The 22074-nt window shown below is 34.0% G+C and overlaps 1 protein-coding gene across 1 annotated transcript in view; it reads right to left on the bottom strand.

Moving 5' to 3' along the window:
* Positions 1-3186: 3186 nt before the first annotated feature.
* Smad5 (SMAD family member 5) overlaps positions 3187-22074 on the bottom strand; it is a 38715-nt gene continuing 19827 nt past the window's right edge. The window contains exons 3-7 of the mRNA XM_015488590.2: positions 15661-15912; positions 14894-15013; positions 8900-9121; positions 6613-6869; positions 3187-4968 (exon numbers count right to left, since the gene is read on the bottom strand). Of these exons, the coding sequence (XP_015344076.1) occupies positions 4825-4968; positions 6613-6869; positions 8900-9121; positions 14894-15013; positions 15661-15912 (995 nt within the window). The 3' untranslated portion in view covers positions 3187-4824. The remainder of the gene's footprint in view (positions 4969-6612; positions 6870-8899; positions 9122-14893; positions 15014-15660; positions 15913-22074) is intronic.

Below are 22074 nucleotides of genomic sequence, written 5' to 3'. Positions count from 1 at the left end.
TCTATAACATGAACAGAAGCAGAACAAGAACAAATAAGAAACAGTCCTACAGTGCAGCCATTGGTTTGGTCTTTATCATTTTCATATGAAAGATCTTTTTAAAGAGAGTGTAGGTAAGTACATACATTCAGTTTCAATGATCTTCACCAAATTTAAAATAAGTGAATTTTAAATTGCAACTTTAAACAACCAGGTTAAAAAGAATATCTCTAGCCCAACCATCATCCTCAAGAGTTCCTCTAGTAAAATCAAAGCAACATCATTTCCAATAGTATTATACAGGAAAATCTGACCCTATAAGATTTTCTTTTACAAAACACTTGGGATTCTTTGGCCTAACTGGAGTTCTCTTATAGCTAACATCAGTTAGTTTTAAGACAGGCACTATCTACTAATAGGGGTGGGGATTTATTTATACAAAATTCTGAACTTTTAAAAATCACAGCAACTTCAAATAAATCCTTAAATGATAATGGCTCATGATTATTTTAGAAATTTTAAGAACTGAGTTATGTGGACAAGAACCATAAAATCCTTTTCACTCTGCCACAATCAAAGATCCTGCTCTTTTCAACAAAATAACTCATTACTTATTTTACAGCAAATGCTACCAACAATATTACAGCATGTACTCTTACAAAATAACAATAAACAAAACCAGAATATATGAAATCTTGTTTATTGGTTTGGGTATACCACCTAATTTTAGAGTGTCACTTCAATTATAATGCAGTTGTATTTTGTTTTGGAGATGAGTTTCATCTTATTTTTCTTCCCACCCACCCATGGGTAGATCTAATCCAGGGTCTCCCACATGCTAGCAAATGTCTACCACTGACCACCATCCACAGCCAGGAAGGCAAACTTTTTTTATGAATAATCTAGTTTAACAAAGGCTTTATAATACTGTTACCTCCTGTAATCAGGACACACTAAACTGCAATCCACTGAATTCTAAAGAACTATCCAAATTTCTCTCCAGCAAGATTTGTTTATGCAGGGGAGAAAAAAAAAATGCCTTGCAAGTACATTCAAGAATCTCACCTCTATCAATGAAGAAAATAATGTTGTTCAAATAATGCTGTTGGGGAGAACAGGCAGCAAAAGGAAAATTACCCTCCAAAAAGCTGTCTTAGTTAATATCTGAGAAAACCACTTAGGAAAACTCACTCCCATAAAAACCATTAAACAATTCTAAAACCACCACACTATCTCACCTTAAAAGATACTTGCTTATCTTGCTGATGAAAAAAATCAGAATGAACACTTATATTCAGACTCCAGACATCAAGAGTTCTTAAAATAGGTCCAAAAATGCAACTCATCAATGAAGGCTGAATTCAATAATTATCAAAGGATTCTTCCTTCTTCAGGAAGTAAAAAGGATAATATATTTTAAATGAGAAAGGTGACAGTAACTCAAAGTACCATTAAGCAAATAACTAGAAAAAGTATTAAAAAATGGACCTGGACTGGAGTATGAGATGTTCTCTATAACACAAGTGCAGCACTTTAATACATACTACCAAACTTTTTAGAGTTTCTCTGCTATCAGTAGGATTCTGTTTTTTTGTAAACCTTTTCCTCCCAAAGGACACTATTACAAGGGAAGGAACGGTTTCTCACAGGTACCCTCAGGTAATAACAGGGAAGGTTTTATAAGGTGAACCCTAGTTCTTATCTTGACAATAGCCTTCAGATTTGAATACTTAGTAATTGTTTTACATCCCCTAAAGGACGTCTTACTCTCAAAAGTTATGAAAAGCATAAATTTGTAATACTAGGTGTAGCTTGTTGAACTGAATCTTATTCTGGGTTTCACCTCAGCAACACAGCCAGTTCAACTGCTGGGTTATACAGCAACCGTGAAATGTTAAAAAAAAAAAAAATTTTATATATATATTCTAATGAAGATATCGTTTTTTGTTTTTTTTTTTTTTTTTTTTGGTGATGCTGCAGGGATTGAACCCAGAGTCTCAAGTACACTAGGAAAGCTCTCTTCCATTGAGCTATGCTCCCAGCCCCTGCATTTGACATTTTTGATGTCTTCCTTAAATTTTCTCTAGAGAAAAGTATCAAATTCAGTAGATCAGTAACATGCCTACTAGTTTATATTCCATATATTAGCCATGAAATCAATAAGATGTTAGTCAAATGCACTTCTTATAACCTGCTTTTTTGGCAATCAAGATCTTGTTACTTTAATTCATTATGAGATTAATTTGATTCTGTTCTGCTTTTTGCATTTACCAAACTGGCTGCAATTTCAGTATTCCCAGATTCTGTCTTTTAACTGGCATGTATTAATATAGTCTATCTGCTATAAAAAGTGATTATTGTAGTGGTGCTGATATTCTTGCAAATTTGACTATAAAACAGTCTAAATATTAAATAAAATCTTAATATTGTACTTTTTGAAATAGTTTCTTTCAGAGATACTTTCTTATTGTTAGCCAGAATTTTACTTTGCTTTTTCTGTTTTCATCTTATTAATAATTTTTATCATATACATATATCCTTAGGGTTTATAAGAATAGCGGAACTGAATAAAATTTTCGTTTAAAGGCCACAGGTGGAAAATTGACAATCTTTAGGAAATATAACAGGTTTATACTTCATGAAATTCTTAACAGTTAACAGCTTCAGTACTGTCATTCACAAGATAATACTTCTTAAAAAAAAAAACAAAAAAAGCCAATCACATAATACCTGCTAAATATCTAAAAGCTGGAACAGGGTGTCTGCAAACAAAACAATTTTTAACTTGCAGCTAAAAACATCTATAAAACAATTTGATGACTAAAATAATCACTAAAGTTGATTATATGTATTTGTCATTCAACTTGAGTGAATTCTTTTTCATAAATTTGTGCCATGAGCTTGTTAAGTAAAAGAATGATAAAAATACCTAAGTTCTATCACTAAACAAATAATTCTCTTTCATGTGGCTCATACAACTTAGAATACATGTTACATAATACTTACGTTGAAGGCTCAGGTGACTGTCTGAAATTATTCTTTTTACCCAACAAAGAATTCTGAGCTGAAACACAAATGACACTTCACCTGAAGACACTAAAATCATCCAATGGCTGCACTTTGAAAAAGCAATAAATAATGACACAGAAAGCAAAAGGAATAGCAAAATGCTTTCCTAAAAAAATATTTTTTGTGTTTTTTTTTTTCCCCCTCATAAAAGCAGAAAGGGCAAAGCAGAAAGTCAAACCAAAAATAACATTTTTAACAGCTGAATGGCATGGCTCCAGATACTTACAAAGGCACTAGAAAACAAAGCTTCTTTTTCTGATTAGGTACATTAGGTCATTTTTCTTTTCAAAATAATTTCTGCTTTCTTGTGCCGTAACTAAATGTCCATCTGACTATTCCCTAGAAAATGTGGTTAATAGTACTCTACTCAAAGCCAAAACATGATTGATTAAATGGATATTTAATCATCTTTCCTTTAGAAGACTGTGTTCTGGGAGATTAGCATCCATGTAGATACTAAAAAAATAGAAAAAGAGCATTGATGATAAGTGAGAGAACAGTCTTTGACACGTGAATGTTTTGAAATCAGCTATCCCAACACCTACTGCAGATTCATTTAATATCAGACCAGTAGCCTCACCCTTGAGGCCCAATCAAAGAGCCTCCTATGGCTACAGCGCATAGGTCCTTGCATGGGGAGACCAATACAAGTGAGAACAATGACATTAAGTACATGATTTTCCAACATTAATAAGACCCACAAGACTGTAGAAATTAAAAAGGCACCTTAGTTGGAGCTCTAGAAGAACAATCTTATAACCTAGATTGAAAATAAAATACTAGAAAAAGGCATAACTTCCTAAAACTGTAAACTATAAATTGTAGTTTGTTAATACAAAAGGGGTAACAAGGAATTGAGGATAAGCATCTAAGTCCAAGTCACTTGAGTGTTTTACCAAAGGTTACACTAAAAACTGTCACCCATAAAAGTGCAAAATAAAAGATTAATGCATGTCAAAATTACAATCCTTGCAACAGGGCCAAAAGCAGCAAACATAGCTGAACAAGGCCGTGCATGCACTGTCACTAGCTAAAAAGTAGTATTTATGACAAGATTTTGAGTAAATGACATATACTAGAGATCAATTACTTGGCAATTTTTTTTTTTAAAAAGGAAATGTTTTTCAAAAGATATTGAGCATGAAGTCACATTACACTGACAAACATTTAGCTATATAAATGTAAATTTTATGTCATCTAGAAAATTCACTTCACTTTTACTGAACACTACTTGTTAGAGCAGTGCATAGTGTTCCATCAAATAAAAAGATTATTTTAGAGTTTCTTTTAAGCCCCTACCATAGGCTTTTAAAAACTATGTGTTAAGCTTTTTTAAAGTTGGTGGGACAAAGAAATTGTTAGAAGTGTAGTTTCTGGAAAATCAACAGAAGGAAGACTATTTTTCCCTATTTATAACCTCTTATACTATAGTTTTTCATCATGTGATGCATACTTTAAAAAAATTAACAAATAAAAAACCTGTTGGGATGATAAACTAAAGCATGTTCCAGTTTAAAATCAACACCAAAATTCTGAACAGGGGCATAATACTTAGTCCACATCTTTTACAATACCTTTGAGAGTTAATCACATGAACATGAATACAAACAAATGCAGATTCATCACAAAATACAAATGTGTTGGTCACAATTATGTAGAAAAAAAAAAAAGCTATAAAATCTGTTTTTCCATGTCAGCTCACAGTATTTGTACTGAAAGTTTCTCTAAAATTAAAATAAGTCCACTAGTAACAATTGAAAAAAGAATATTTCTCCACTATGAAACGGAAGATATGGGATTTAAAGGAGATCCCATCTGAGTAAGGACTTTATCCAGCCACTGAAGAGGCCCATGGAGATGAATCTCAATCCAACATGGGGTGCTGGTAACATCCTGTCGGTGATATTCTGCTCCCCAGCCCTATGAAAATGAACAGATATCATAGTCAATCTCTCTTTAAGTTGTCAACAGTCTAAAGCAATTATAATAACAAACAGATAGTTTAACAGTAAAGATATACAGAATACTTAAATAACTATCACAAAAGCAATCTTGATATTCACCATGGAATTATAAGAAAAGATTTACAATGTTCAGAGATATATGAATTTTTAAACAACATATACTTCTCCTAATAGAAACGCATGGCACCAGGTGTTTTAGCATTTTTTTAAATTTTAGAAACATTATACAGTACAATATCTCATAATTAAAATATTATTTATTTCTACTATGAGATGTATTCTCACTTATTAGGATAAATAAAACCCATAAATAGCCTCACGTAACTTCATGTCAGATTATATGACCAAAAAACTTTGTTTTCAGGTTTTGTTTTTGTTACTAGGGATTGAACCCAGAGTGCTCTATCACAGTCCTCTTTATTTGTCAAGATAGGGCCTCGCTAAGTTGCGGAGGCTGTCCTGGAAATTTCAATCTTCCTCAGTCACTGGGATTTACAAGCATGTGCCACTGTGTCTGACTTGTTTTGATATTTTTTAAATTTTGCTTTGTTTTTATTTTTTTTCCTGTCACATAAGGCACTGTAGATACTGATAAACACATTTATAAATAATTTAATGTAGTGATTACATAGCCATTATCCTTAAAGCTGGGAAATTAATGAGATGAAATGAACTAAAACGCTAGCTTAAAACTACAAACAAAAACAAAAAGGAAATTTTTCACTTTTCTTCCATCTGGATTTATCAAGCTCTCTATGTTAGTGCTTATTCTAGTCCTGGTCCAGGAAAATTATGGGAGGAAAGAGGAAAAAGAATGGAGAAAATGGGGAATGCAGATAAACTAAATATGCAAAAGTCTCATTTGTATAGAGGGAGGGGAAATAACTTTAGGGTGATTGATAATTAAATGTACACATCAGATCTACAGTAAAGCATCAAGAAAACACTGGATGAATGGATGGATGGATAGAAGAATGGAAGGAAGGAAGGAAAGAAACACTAGATAGGGAGTGAATGCCAAAAAGAAAAAATTCACACATGGCATGTGACAGTTGTTGTTCTTGGGCTAAATATAGTATAGGTTTCTTAAATACATCACAAATTCTTTTCAAATTTTGTTCAAGAACCATCTTCGGAATATTCAATAAAATCAGGCCAAGAGGGTAAATGATGAACTTGAACTTTGCAAATTCTTAATAACAAAGCTCAGTTCAAGGAAAATAATTTTAGAACTCCAAATAATTGTCAAGTCAGTTTAACAGAATCTAATAATAATCAAAACTATTGATGCTGAGGGACTCAATAAGCAATTTTAATAGTAAATGTTTTCCAATACTTTAATCATTTAACTGACATTCTTTGTAAGCTCAACCCCTGTTCAATATCAAAATCAATATCAATCATGCATTTTATGTCTGGATTATAAATTATCTTAGACTTACCATATGTTTACAATCATAAATTCAAGGATTTCATCTAAGAACCTAGTAAATCCAGTTGAAAGTAATGCCCACCTTTAACAATTTTTCTATTACAACCTATAGACATACATATTTACAGTGACCCATACATATTTTCAATACAGATCACACACACTTACCTTAACAAAACTCATTCGAATGGTGCACATTTTTGTGAGCTCATAGACTGCCTCAAACCCATGATTGACAGACTGAGCCAGAAGCTGAGCAAATTCCTGATTATTAAAAATTTTGAGGCTGCAGCTGCTGGGAATCTTACAGACAGTGGTGGGATGAAAACCATGATGAAAGTTGCAGTTCCTACTCTGTACAAATATGCTGCTGTCACTGAGACACTCCGCATACACCTCCCCGCCAACATAGTACAGATGAACACCTTAAAAAGATGAGTAGCATGAGTCAGTTTAACAAAGCAAAAGAGATTATATGGTATAACCAAAATACGGAGATGTTCATAGCAAACTCTCTACTGTCTTCAGATAAAAGCAACCACTAGATGGCCTTCTGCTGCCAAAGATAATGAAGAGGTTAATGTCTGCCTAAGTCTAACATGGTCCTCAAATAACTAAGTTAAGCCTGAAGCTGACAGCTGATTAGGTTATCTACTTTTAAGTTGTTTTCCTTTTCCAAATCTTCTATTATCTCTATGAGAGAAAGAGATGGTTAAGAAAATGTGGATAACAGTATTAAACAAAAATACAAACAAAACCCCCAAAGGTGCATATGTACTTTCAGGTTACCGCAAGTTTTTAAATTGCAGACATTTTACTTTGGTAATTTCAAATTACTTTTAATATATTTAAAATATATGTGTAGTGTGTGTGTGTGTGTGTGTGTGTGTGTGTGTGTGTATGCATAAAAATAATGCATGAAAAGTTTCAATACAAAAATTTAAATTGTGTAACTAAAGCTGGTATTTTTCCAACATATCTATCACCTCAAATTTCTCTTCATTAAAGGTAGAAACTAATATCAAAATGGTGGATATCCTTTTGAACCTTTTTAAATGCATTTAATTTTATATAAATGTTCCTATGTAATTTTTGTGTGTGTGTTTGTGTGGAAGGTTGGGTGTTCTGCTTTGTTTTTTAATGTGAATGTACCACATTCTATTAATCAAAAACTTGCTCTTTCACTTTAAGCAATCTTGAGGATTCTATTACGCTTCAAAATATAAATTTGCTACTGTATATATCCTCTAAATGCCACTTATAATTCTAGGTGAATCTACTAACTACTGATGGACAACTTTTCACTACCACAGTGCTTTGTGGCACCATCCATGAATACACATATCTCTCTGCACACAAGTAAGTCATAAAATTATATCAGCCTATAATAATAAAACTTCAGCTTTGTTTCTGAGTAAATAAAAATGACCCATGAACAAAAGTATCCTAGAATAGTATGCTGAAAAAAAAGACAACTAATTTTAGAAATTCAAAATTTACCAAATAGATTTCACTTAAAATTATTTTTACTGGGATGGGGTGGGAAATCTATGCATACAAGGAAGACATTTTACCAAAAACAAACAAAACACACCATCATGGCAAGTAGGCAATGAACTCTAAAAGAGAATGGCAACTTTGTATTCAACCTATCTTTGACCATAATATTTTAAAAAACCTCTTCTATAAAAAAATGCCATCATAATTATATTTATTTGCCTTTGTTTTCACTTGTAGTAAGACCCTCCTAAGTTAAAGCAAAAGGCAGCAAGAGGTGAAAACAAAACTTCTTAGAAATATGCAATACATTCTACCCGGGATGGATTTCCTTCCTGACCATTTGATGCATGCATGAGACTCTGGCATCTCATTGCAGTGTGATATAGTTGTTGTGGCAGCTATATTTCAGGATGAATTATACAAAAAACCTTCCTGAATTTAAAAGATGAGGGGTGATAATAAAGCCACCAAAGAACTTCGTCATTCACACTTGGGATTCTCCACCTCTAAACTCTACTCCCCCAACATCATGGTAATTCTTACACATTATATCTCAATTGAAGATGCTCCACAAATACCATAATTATGAAATCCTCATTCTTCACTAGCAGTCATGTGTTCCACAAATACATTTGTTGTATATTTCATGAGCCAAGCACTGTCCTAGCTACTGTTATAAACATGATAAATTTCTGTGCAGTTTATATTCCAGTCAGGGTAACTCAAAAAAACAAAGAAATAATTATTTCAGATCTCTAGTACTTAAGCAGAAAAACTAAACAAGATAAGGAATTGGGGACTCATGATATCTTTATTTGATTAATACATTCTTTAGTATACGCAACATGAGGCAGAGGCCTTTAGATTCTTTTTAAGTTTACAGCACCTTCCTTACACAAACTGTGGCACATGGCCAATACAAAAAAGGGCTGAATTCAAATGAATGTATGATTACCTTTTCCAATATGACGCCTAGTATTTTCAATTGTTGAATTACGATTAACATTTGACAACAACCCCAAGCAGAATCTACTTTTGTTATTTGAAGGGTCTGTGAATCCATCTACTAACACACTAGTAGAAGATGCATGAAAAGCTTCCCCAACGCGGTTGTTTAATTCGTAGTAAACAATTGAACACCAATGTTTGGGTTCTTCATAGGCAACAGGCTGAACATCTGTGAACAAATCAGACAGAAAAGAAGTTTAATAAGTGATTATCCAAAACTCCAGATTCACTATGTGTTTAATCTTCAACCCAACTCAAAGAGCTACATGAGAAAGAAAACAAAGACATTTCACTTAAGTATCACTGTCCTTCCTGGTTTGAACTTATATCCAAAAATATTAGAAATAGACTTAAATATGACAATTTAAGCAATTTTAGGAAAACAAAGATAGGCAACTATCTTACTTAACCTGCTCAGACTCCCTTAACAAAATATCATATTCTGAGTGGATTAATTTTCCCCTTCACAGTTCTGGAAGCTGGAAAGTACATCAAGGTGTCAGCTGGTCTGATATCTAGAAAGGGCTCCCTTCCTGGCTTGTAGATAGCTGCCCTCTGGCTGGGTGCTCATATGGCCTTTCCTCAGTGTGTGCTCATAAAGATCCAAAGATTCACTTCTGTTTCTCTTCTTATAAGGGTAACTAATTTCATCCTGAGAACCCTGCTCTCATGAACTCATCTAAACCTAAATTATATCTCAAAGGCCCCATCTCCAAACACCATGACATTGGGGGTTAGGGTACAATTTGGTCTGTTAGCATGCAAAAATACACACATTACATCTCAAAGGACTCAAACTCCTAACTTTATTCCAGCAAAAACTATAAAGTCTAAAATCTAGTCTTATGAAAATCAGAAAAAGGTGAGACAGGAGACAAAATCCCACAGCAGAATTCCCCGTCAACTGTAACATGTGAAACTACACCAAGTTCTGTGTTGTAGGGAGTTGCACCCTCTAGTCTCCAGGTACCCTCATGATGTCATTCAGCCTGCTGAAACCAGACCAGTCATCCTGATGATTTCTGAATCAGCTTCAGAAGAATTCTTCTTTTTTGAAGAATTATAAAAGTTTACAGTCAAATAGCTTATCTGGTCTGCCAGAGAATTTAAGGAACTTGATAGCCTTACTAAACTCCAGCCCATCTCTGTTCTCTTCAGGTCAAACTGTGCTCCTGCTGAAGTGGCTGTTTAGGTCCATGGTTCATACCCACACTAATCTCATTATCAAATGGCAGGTGAGCAAAACTGAGTTATGGTTTGAAATATGGATAGGATGAGAATTTTCCAAATCATTTAAGTTCTGATTCCTTGTTGCTTAACAATTCCTTCTCAAATTCATTTTTTTCTTGAGAAGCCAGTAGGAACTAGGATACTCCTTCAACACTTATGAATTTCCTCAGCTAAATATCCAATTTTGTAACTCAAAAGTTCTACCTTCTATAATACACTAGAACATTAACACCATTCAGCCAAATTCTTTGCCACTTTACAATACGGATGGCCTTTTTTCTGTTTTCTAATAATACATTCCTCTTTTAGGTCTATACCCTCACAAGAATCAGCCTGGTATAACATCTATATCTGTACTAACATTCTATACATGATTTATGTATTCTCTAAGAAAATGGAAGGTTTATTTAAAGCTCTCTTTTACTTCTTAGCCCTCACCAGAATCACCTTTAATAGTCCCTTCACAGCAACATCAGATTGTTCTAGCATGTATCTCAAAACTTTTCCAGCCTCTACATTATCTAGTTCCAAAGCTACTTCCATATTTTTAGGTATTTGTTATAGCAGCACCCATTTCTAGGTACCAGTTCCTATCTCAGTTGGTTCAGGCTGCTATAACCAAATACCATAGATGGAGTGGCTTAAATAATAGAAATTTATTTCTCACAGTTCTGGAGGCTGGGAAGTCCAAGATCAAGGTGCCAGTAGATTCAGGGTTTGGTGAGGGGCCCGCTTCCTGGCTTGTAGACAGCCACCTTCTTGCTGTGTGCTCACATGGCCTTTCCTTGGTTTGTGTTCAAGGGTAGAGAAAGATATAGACAGAAAGGGATCTATCTCTTCCTCTTATAAATTTACTAATACCACAATGAGGACCCCACCCTCATGATCTCAGCTAAATCTAATTACCTCCCAAAGACTCATTTCCAAATACCACCACATTTGGGGTTAGGGTTTCAATATAGGAATTTTGGGAGGACACAATTCAGAACATAGTAGCAATATCATATCTTAAATTATTTCTCTAGGGGAATCTACTTCAGACTTAAATTTGAGATAAATGTAATTTTTTAACAACTGGAAAGGATTAACTATATCACTATCTGTAATACTATTCTAAACAAAAAATTGAATTCAAACACTTAAGTGATTCTCTCTGCAAACTGGAAATAAAAGCATGAGAAGAGTCATCCTTGCCTTGTTACTAATGTTAGCAGGAAATCTTCCAGTTTCTCACCATTAAGTATGATGTTAGCTGTGGGTTTTCTGTAGATAGGCTTTATTATCACAAATGTGTAAAACACAAAACACTTAAGAAATACGTTAAAAAGCAATATCTTATTTCGAAACTTGGGAAACTATACAGAACTTAAAGTCTCAAAACAAAGTGGCTTTAAAACCACAATGACACCATAAAAATATACCATTTTTCATTGTCAATTTAAAAAGGAGACAATTAAAAAACCCACAATGAGAATCACTTCATATCCATTGGATGGTAATTATTAAAAAAAGAAAAACATAGAAAACAAGCATTAGCATGTACATGGAAAAAGTGGAACCTTTATGTACAGATGGTAGGAATGTCAAATGATGTAGCTACTGTACAAAATAGTTTGGTGGTTTTGAAAAGTTAAACATAATTAGCATATGACACAGCAATTCTATTTTCAAGAATACAATATTCAAGTGGATTATAAGCAGACACTCAAACATAACAGCATGATTCACAACAACCAAAAAAGTAGAAAAACTCCAAACAACCATCAATAGATAAAAGAGAAACAAAAAGTATACACACATACAATGGAGTATAATTTGGCCTTAAGAAGGAATTCCTCCCTCCCTCCCTCTTTCTCCTTTCTTTTTCTTTTCTTTTTTTTTTTGGCACTGGGGATTAAAACCCAGGCACACTCAATCACTGAGCCATATCCCCCACCCTTTCTATATTTTATTTAGCGACCAGGTCTTGCTAAGTTGCTAGAGCCTGGTTAAGTTGCTGAGGCTGGCTTTGAACTAGCAATCCTCCTGCCTCAGCCTCCCAAGCCGCTGTGATCACAGGCGTGCGCCACCGCACCCAGCAGGAATGAATTTCTAATGCATGCTATGACATGGATAAATCTTGAAAATGCCATCCATACTAAGTGAAATAAGCTAGACATAAAGTTCCTAAACACATCATTCCACTTAAATACCTCAAGTAGGCATTACAGAGACAAAAAGTAAAAGAGTATTGATCAGAGGCCACAGAAGAGAGAATAGGGAGCTTTATAATAGGTACAGAGTTCTGCTTGGCATAATGAGAAGGTTCTGGAAATGGACAGTGACAGTGGTAGCAACACTGTGGATGTACTTAACACCACTGAATTGTATGCTGAATTATACAAACCACAGAATCCCAAAACACGTAAGGCTAATCTCAACAGAACTGAATGTAGAAATATACAATTCAACAATAGTTGGGAACTTCAATCCCCCATTCTCAATAAATGATTGAATAATTAGAAAGGAAATAAGGATATAGAAAACTTGAACAATACTATCAACCAACTTCACCTAATTGAAATGTACAGAACCTATGATACCCCACAATAGCAGAATTGAAAGGAGAGTTTCAAAGAGTTATCTTTAACAGCCAAAACCTAGAAGTAACCCAAGTGTTCATCAGTGCATGACTGGATAAACAAAATGTGGTGTGCACATACAGTGAAATATTACTCATCTTACCACAACAAATGAAGCTGAGGATATTATGCTAAGTAAAATAAGTCAGTCATAAAAAGACAAATAGACAAAACGTAGAATGGTGGGGCTGGGTGATAGAGTACTTGAGTGAGGTCCTGGGTTCAAGGGAGGGAGAGAAAAAGAGAAGAAAGAAGGAAGAAAATAGAATGGTGATTGCCAGGAGCTAGGGAAGGAAGATATGTAGAGTTATTGTTTAATTGGCACAGAATTTTGTTTGGTTTTATAAGGTGAAAACAGTAACAGAGATGTAAGATAGTAACCACTGCACATTATAAATGCAATTAATGGCAACAAACTATATGACTTTAAAATGGTTAAGATGATAAATTTTATGTGTATTTTACTGCAATAAAAAAAAATTATGTGGAAAAACCCTCAATATCAAGCTTTAGTAATCAAGACAAAGAGGTACAGATATACAATCAATGAACAAAACTGAAAGGCCCTAAACAAACCCTTATATTTGTAAATTTTTATTACATTTTTATTATAAAATGATTTCTAATAAAGATGTCAGTGCAATGGAGAACAAAAAATATAGATATTTACCATATGGCATACACAAACATAACTCAAATGAATCAGAGACCTAAATATAAGAGCTAAAACTATAGAACACATAGAATAAACACAAAAGAATATTTTTTGCAACCCTGGAACAGATAAAAATTTCTTAGATACAATACCAAAAAACACGATCCAGAAAAAATTGATAAACTGGACTTCATCAAAATTTAAAGCTACTGTGCTTCAGAAAACATTATTAAGAAAATGAAATCTACTGAGATAAAATATTTGTAAATCACTTTCTGATAAAGGATTCAAATCCAGAATATATAAAGAACTTGTACAACTCAATAAAAAGATAAACAACCCAATGGGCAAAAAATTTAAAACAAACATTTCATCAAAGAAAAATTTTTTAAATGCTCAACATCATTACTCATTAGGAGTATAAAAATTAAAACCACAATGTGCACTTCATACTCACTAAAATGGGACTATAATCAAAAAAGACAGATGTAATAGTAAGTGTTAACAGATTACGAAAAACTGATACCCTCATACACTGCAGGTGTAAAATGATACAGCCACACTGGAAAAGGTTGGCAGTTTTCCTTCAATGGTTAAACTTACTATATGACACAGCTATTCTACTCCTGGGTATCTTCCCAAGAAACATAAAAACCATGTCCACACAAAGACTTTTATACAAAAGTTTCTAAGAGTATTATTCATACTAAACAAAACAAAAACTAGAAACAGTTCAAATGCCTACTGACTAGTGAATAGATAAAATGTGGTATATCTATACAAAAAAAAAAAACCCCACTGCTCAGCCATTAAAAAGGAACAAACTATTATTATGTTACAACATGAATGTATCTTGACAATACTATGTTACGTGAAAGAAGCCAGATGAAAGACTATATATTACATGACCATTTATATGAAATGCTTAGAAAAGATAAATCTATACATACAGAAAACAGATTGGAATGGTATGTAGAGCTGTTCATATGAGTGAGGATCTCTTCAAATGCTCTCAAACTATATTGTGGTACAAAATTTATATGTTTTCCAAAATCATTCAATCATATACTTAAGGTGAATTTATAGTATATAAAATATACATGTTCCTGTTTTTTTAAAGTGGCCAAGACTGGGGGTGTAGATCAGTGGATGAGTGCTCCCCTAGCATGTGGTAGGCCCTACACTGGGCCTCTGACACTGCAAATAAATAAAATAAAAACAGCTACAGGGGCTGGATTTGTAGCTCAGTGGCAGAGCACTTGCCTGGCATGTGTGAGGCCCTGGGTTCGATCCTCAGCACCAGGTATAAATAATAATAAATAAAAGATCCACTGACAACTAAAAAAAAAATTAAAAAAAGAAAAAACACAGCTACAATAAAATCAACATGGTTGAACATCATTTTCTGATAAAAGATAAAATATACTTCTCTTACCTCTGCTGGATATACTGGGCATAATCTGAGGAATCATATTATTGCTTGTATCCATAGGCTGGGAATTATCTTGGCCCATCTGTTCATCAGGTGGCATATAGGCAGGAGGAGGTGTATCAGCTAAGAGGAAGAAAATGAGACAAGTTAAAATCCCAAAGAACGGTTAAAATCGTCATCCTGCTTAAAGTTATTACTTTACAGCATTAAAAAAAATTTCAAGATTACCAGTAGGGTTCATTACTGAACATTAGATGCACAAAAATGCAGACATTAGACAGCACATCTACTAGTAATTGAAAACCTATTACAAGCCCACATGTATGTACAACAGAATCTGGTAATCCAAGATATTAAAATAGAATTAAAGGTCAAAAACTGCCTTTCTTTGCACAGAATAATATACTCAGAGATATATCTTAAGAAAGAGTTAAAACCAGCACTGAATCAGCACTATTAACTGGTGAAGAGAAAAAATGTAGTACATCTATGCAAAATAAAGTATGAAAGTTTGTTTTTGAGCAGATTCCTAACAGCAGGTTAAACAGTTGGTATTTAATTCCCCTACTACTTCCATATTTTAAACATGGTATTTGACAAAATAAAATCCAAACTACTGTGGAAATCAAACAATTATCTGAGGAATATACAGTCAGAAGTAACTAGCTCTTTTATAACATAGTTCACCAGCAGATCAGCAGTAAGAACAAATGCTGATTCTCAGGGGTTAGTATTATTACTTTTCTTTTTTCCTCTCAATAAAGTCTTACCTGGGAGTTGAAATGGACTTCCTGGTCCAGAACTTGCTGGGGAGTTAGGATATGTACTGCTAGCAGGGGAAGGGGGATAGGGACTATTTGGAGATAAGGGAAAAGGAGTGTTGTTGGGCTGATGGAAAGAATCTGGAAATGTGGCATTTTGTGGCATATGCGGTTCGTTGTGGCTCAGGTTCCTAAACTGAACCAGAAGACTGTGTTGTGGATTGAATTCATTATGACGAGGCACTAACACTGGAGGTAAGACTGAAAGACAAAAAATGAAGTTATTACTTAGAAATCACTAAAGCAAATGTCCCACCCATCTTAAAGGATTAGCAGAAAGGATTCATGTAAAACTGCAAACCAATTAAAACAATTTACTTTTAGGAAAGGCTGTTTTGTAGAAACCTGAAACTATATTAACATAATAACTATTTAATACCTATTGCATTTAGCCTGTATAAGAGACTCTAGCAGACAGAAAATCCAGAAAAGATACCACTGATATTCTTTGATACATAGACTTGTTTAAAAAAAAAACCATAATACAGAATATTATTGCAAAAGAAGTTCAATAAATGAACACTCCCATCTAACAGGGAATCAGAATATTATAGAAAAGACAACACCTGATCAGATCTTAAAAATCAAGAGGATTTCACATGAGAGTGCTAGGGGAAGAGAACCATAGAGGAGGGAGATGGGAAAACACAAGTCACTTGGACTAGGCACTGAACCCTATGGGAGGTAAGAATAGAGAGTAAAGATGAGGTCAGTTATGTAGATGCCCTAAAAACCTTCACGTTTCCAATTTGAATATTTTCATCATTCTTAATTTGAAAGATCTCAAATTTTGTGTTCTTCAGTAAAGTTTTCTTTACTAAAAATAGTAATGTTCCCCTAGTAGAAGTCTTCTGTTCAAAGTCTGTCTTATAAATATGATAATAGTGAAATTTCACATATGGAAAATATATAACATTTAAATAGATGTTTTTTAAAAGATAAACTTTAACCTTATTCAAATGTTCATTTTCTCTAAAGACCTATGTGATCAAAACAACATTCAAACACCTCATTACTTACTTTTTCCTATAGGAAACTAAAACCTGATTCTTCATATTCTTAAATGAGAATTCATCTCTTTTAATAACTTTCCTATATTTGTCAATGTAATTTTTCATTCAGAAAAATCTCACTGATTTTGATATCATTTTGTACAAACAAAACTGGTTTGTTTTTTAGCTTCATACTTCCCCCTCCAGGAAGTTGGGATACATACAACAAATCAAATGCTCACCATTTGTACTGGTTTTTCATTTTACTGAATTCGTGCTGTAAATATACAGTTAACATTGACTACAACATTTTTTTTCTACTGTTGTTCTCCTTTCAGAATGATGGGGCAACCACCATTGGAAAGAAGGGCATTAAATGACAGCAAGAAATTTTCTTATCTAGTTAAAAAGACTTCGTGAACTAAAGAATTCAGTTCTACTAAAGGTTCCTTTGCTGTTTTTTTTTTTTTTTTTAACTAAAGGCATAAATAAAATCACTGGCTTCCCTTATTTTTATATTATGTGCATACATAAATTTTTAAAACTATTTTATTATTCCAAAATAATATGTGGAGTTTATAAAGACTACAGCATAAACATATAAAAATGATAAGATTATAACAAAACAGCAATTTCTAGCCGTCTCCCATACTGTTTCCATAAATAACAAATTTAGATATTAAACCATTTCTTCTGATATTTATTTTGTGCACTGCTAAATAACATATTGCTATTACTGATTTGTCAAGACATTATTTGTAGACTTGCTCTTGTAGCAAATGAGGCAGCTTTCTTGTTTTATTCCATTCCCATTTCCCTTCCCCACAACTGTCATAAAAAATTGTGATAAATATCCAGTGTTTATATTTAGTATATATGTGTGCGTATATATATGCATATATATTAAACATTGTTGAGCCAAGTGTACTGTGATTTCAACTCAAACAGTGCTTTTATTAAAGTTAAGTATTGCCTTGATCCTTTATTTGCTTAATTTTAAGTGTGTACCACTAATTTCAGTATTCCATCAGGTCTGCCAAATGCCTATCAATATTATTTTTCATACAGCACAATCATCAAATAATTTATTAATTTCATGTTTTCCTTTGAGTCTTTCTTCCCTTTTGCTCCAACCTGGATTGGTTGCTACTCAAGATTCCCATAAACCTTCCCTCCTGTAGGATTGGATCCCATTTCCTGGGCCTCATCTTATTAGTTTCCTAAGAAAGGATAAGAAATTTTTATATATAAAAAATACCTGGAAAAAAAAAGTTTTCTCTGTTTGCAGACAGAATTCCAGATAACTTTTATCCCTCTGAATTTTGAGGGCACTGCTTCATTTTCTTTAGAATTCCAAATTGCACTGAGACATCCAATGTTCTGATTTCCAATCCTTTGTAGATGCCCTAAATTTTTCTCTCTGGAAGCTTTCAGAATCTTTTTTTTACCCATGCTTTCCTAAGATTTCATGTGTAAATCTTTTTCAATCCCTTGTTCTGATTACATGGTCAATGAGCCACTACAATTGCTTGAGCAGTAGTATTCCTTTGAAATTTTTTCTCTGCCATTTCCCCCATGTTCTATTTTCAGAATGTATTATTCTAGAATCACTATTTAATTTGAAATCCATTCTGAATCACATGATGTTTTAATTTAAATACCTGTTCATGCATTCAATCATCTAATCCTCATAACAATTCTGGGTGGTAAGTAGTACTATTCCTATTTTATAATTACCTAGATTAATTTCACAGAAAGTTTATGTAAATTGCTTGAATTTATATTGGTAGTATGGAGTAAAACCAGAATTCAAATCCAGAAAGTCTAGCTCCAGAACCCACAATCTTAATTAGTATGCAACACCTCCCAACTATCTTCCATAATTTTTACCTTTGTGCAATATACCGTATACCAGCTAGTGGGTGATCCTCTATGTTACTTTACTTTCAATTTTAAGTTTCTTTATCTATAAATTTATACACTCATAGGGGTCTAAAATATTAGTACCCTTTTCTAATTCTATGAAGGAATAACCTCATAGGGTTTGAAAACCACCTAGTCCATAAACACTAATACTACTTTAGTAAGACAGTTGTATGAAGTGATCATCTTGTGCTTGGAACTGGGCCAATCTGCCACCTCCTCCACCCTCCAAGATGCTCGGATGAACTTGGGTCCAAATAATGTTTTGTTGTTGTTGTTGTTTTTCTTTTTTATTGTTTTTGTTTGTTTGCTAGTGATACTGGGGATTAAACCAGTTCTGCCTCTACACTATATCACCAATCTTTTTTTCCCCCCCAGACAGGATCTCACAAATTCATCTGGGCTAGCCTCAAAATTGCAATCTTCCTGCCTCAGCCTCCTGAGTAGCTAGGATTACAGGCATGCATTCCAAAAATTGGTTTTCTTAACATTCCATCTAGCAAGATAGGTGATCTCTAGTGTTTTTAAAAGTATCAGAGGTATGCTTTTGCTCTTTCTATAGAATGATTGTAGCTGAGAAAAATGGATTCTTAAAGAAACAAAAACTTCTTCTGGTAGCAGTCACACCCTGGCTATGGAAGTAACACACTTACTAGACTTACTATTAGCAAATATGTAGACTTGAGAGTTTTGCAGACATCTCTATGAAATCTTCCCATTTTCCTTTCTTCATCAATTCCTTCAGGCTGCAGCTTTCCTGGGACTCCATGAGAAATTGAAGATCATCTCAAATATCAAATAGCAGCTCTAACGCTCTCAAGTTGGAATTTCCCTGACAGGACAATCACTTCTATTCTTTTTACTAGTTTCCACGTTCAATGTTACTTTTGGTCTTTCTACTACACTGGGTGTATGTTATCTGTAGTGTGGTGAACAGACTCTGAGATGGCCACCATGATTCCTGCCTTTGATTATTCATGTCCTTGGGTAAATCTTGAGTGTAAGGATGACTGTGATTTGCTTCTAACCAAAAGAATATGGCAAAATGACAGGAGGTATGTGATTACATTCCATAAAAACATAATGCCATTCTTTCAGGAAGAAGCTGCCATAAATGTAAACTACTTATGCAGATGGACATATGGTAGGCAACTGAAGGCAATCTCTTGTTGATGATCAGCAAGGGTCCAACAGCTTGCAAGGACTACTGAATTCTGTTAACAATTACAGTGACCATGGAAACAGAGCCTTCCCCATCTGAACTTTTGATAAGACCTCAGCCCTGACCAACACTTTCATTAGAGGCTTGCAAAAAGCCAGCTAAACTATGACTAGATGCTCATCCACAAACTGTGAGGTAATAAATGTGTTAAGCTACTACATCTGTAGTAATTTGTTGTATAGCAATTGATAACTAATGCACTCAGCTACTATCTTAGCTACTGTGGTTTCAATATGTCCCCAAAATTCACATGTTGGAAACTTAATCCCCAATATAACAGTGTTGGGAGGTGAAGCCTGATAAGAGGTAATTCAGGAGTGGGTTATTTATCATGAGAATTGATTCTGTTTTAAGTACAGCCCCCTCTGTCTTCTCCCCTGCCTCACTTATGCTAGCTTGCTATTCTGCCATCATATGATGCTATCAGAAGACCCTCACCAGAGACAGCCCCTCACCATGGGACTTTCCAGTCTCCAGAACCATGAGCTGAATAACTTTTTTTTAAAACTTTGTGTGTGTGTGTGTGTGTGTATAACTTTATTTTATTATTTTTTTTAATGCGGTGCTGAGGATCGAACCCAGTGCTTCACATGTGCCAGGCAAGTACTCTACCACTGAGCCACAACCCCAGCCCCCATAACTTTCTATTGTTTATAATTTACCCAGTCTGTGGTATTGTTGTAGCAGCAATAAATGAACTAAAACGTCAGTTTAGGTAATTCATTCCTTACCCCCCCCCCCAAAAAAAATACAGAGTAGCACCTACTAAGTGCTGGAAATGTTACTCTAGACACCGGGGATGCAGTAATGAATGAGACTAAGGAAGACACTACTTATGTCAGTCAGTAAACAAAATAAATACCTAACAGTCAACAAGTGATGGTGCTTTTGGAGCAAGTACTAAATAGAGTGAGAAAGCATGCCACAAAAATATGACAAGGGGAGAGTCCTTTAGAAGAAAAGGCAATATATAATGCCTGGAAACAGGAGTAGACAAGTCCAAGGAACAGAAGTCTGAGGACAGGTCATAATGAGACCTGCTCTAAGTGTGACAGAAAGCCTTTAAAGAGTTTTTAGTAGGGACTGACATGATTTGACATATGCTGTTTTAAAGGTCACTCTGGCTGCCACATAGAAAATATAATGGGTTGAGGGGAAAGGAGAGAGAACAATTAGAAGAGTACTAAGTTGAGAGATGATGACAATCTATTTTAAAGTAGTGCTTACAGATGGTAAGAGGTGATAATATCAAGATATATTTTGAAGGTACAGTAAACAGCATTTGCTCATAGCTCAAATATAGGACTTAAGAATAAAAATGAACTTAGGCTTAGACAACAGTAATTACATGAATATTGCCATGCACTTCAATAGAGAAACAGGAGAAAAAATGATTTAATAGGGGGAAAAAAATCAAAAGTCAATGTTTATTAGACATTTAAGTGGAGATGTCAAGTAGATAACTGGATGTATAAGTCTAAAACTAAGGGAGAAGTTGACACTGGAGTTCAAAATGTAAGCATCAGCTTATAGATGACTTAACAAACATGAGGTACTTAATGCATGACAGCATTTATGATAGAATACAGATGGAGAAAAGATCCAAGTACTAAGTCCTAAGAAACAGTAGAATAAGGCATCAAAGAGACTGAACAAGGATAGTGAGATAGGAGAATCAGGAGAAAGTAGTGTCTTGAAAGTCAAAGAGAAAAAGTTTTGAATAGGAGGGCAGAAGACCAACTATGTCAAACTATGAGAAGGAAGTAAGACCAAGAAACAACCTTAATTTGTAAAAAGGCAGTCACTAGTGATGGTGACACATTCAATAGTAGGGAAGAAAGACTAACTGGAAAAGTAACAAGAAAGAAGGAAAAATAAAATGTACAGATAATGAAAATGGAGAATTTTTATAAGACCAGAAGAAAATGCAATAGATAAGGAATAGGAGTGTGTGAATGAGGTCAGGACATGAATTCTTTTTTAACTCTTATTTTAGGATGGGTGGTAACATGATTATATGTTATCAGAAATAGTCTGGTAGAGGACAATATGATGCTGGGAAGACGGATGATATCGTTGGAACAAAATTCTTGAATAGACCAAAAGGAACAAGATCTAGTACATATGAGAAAGGCAGATCATCTAAGTGTATATATAGGTGTTTACAGTGAACAAAGAATTAGAACAAGCCATTTGAGAGTTATATCACTTATATATAAAAAAAAA

This window comes from Marmota marmota, unplaced genomic scaffold (genome assembly GCF_001458135.2).
Source record: "Marmota marmota marmota unplaced genomic scaffold, marMar, whole genome shotgun sequence".
NCBI lineage: Eukaryota > Metazoa > Chordata > Mammalia > Rodentia > Sciuridae > Marmota > Marmota marmota.
Note: the sequence above shows the minus strand (reverse complement) of the source record. Positions and strands in the feature narration are given on the sequence as shown.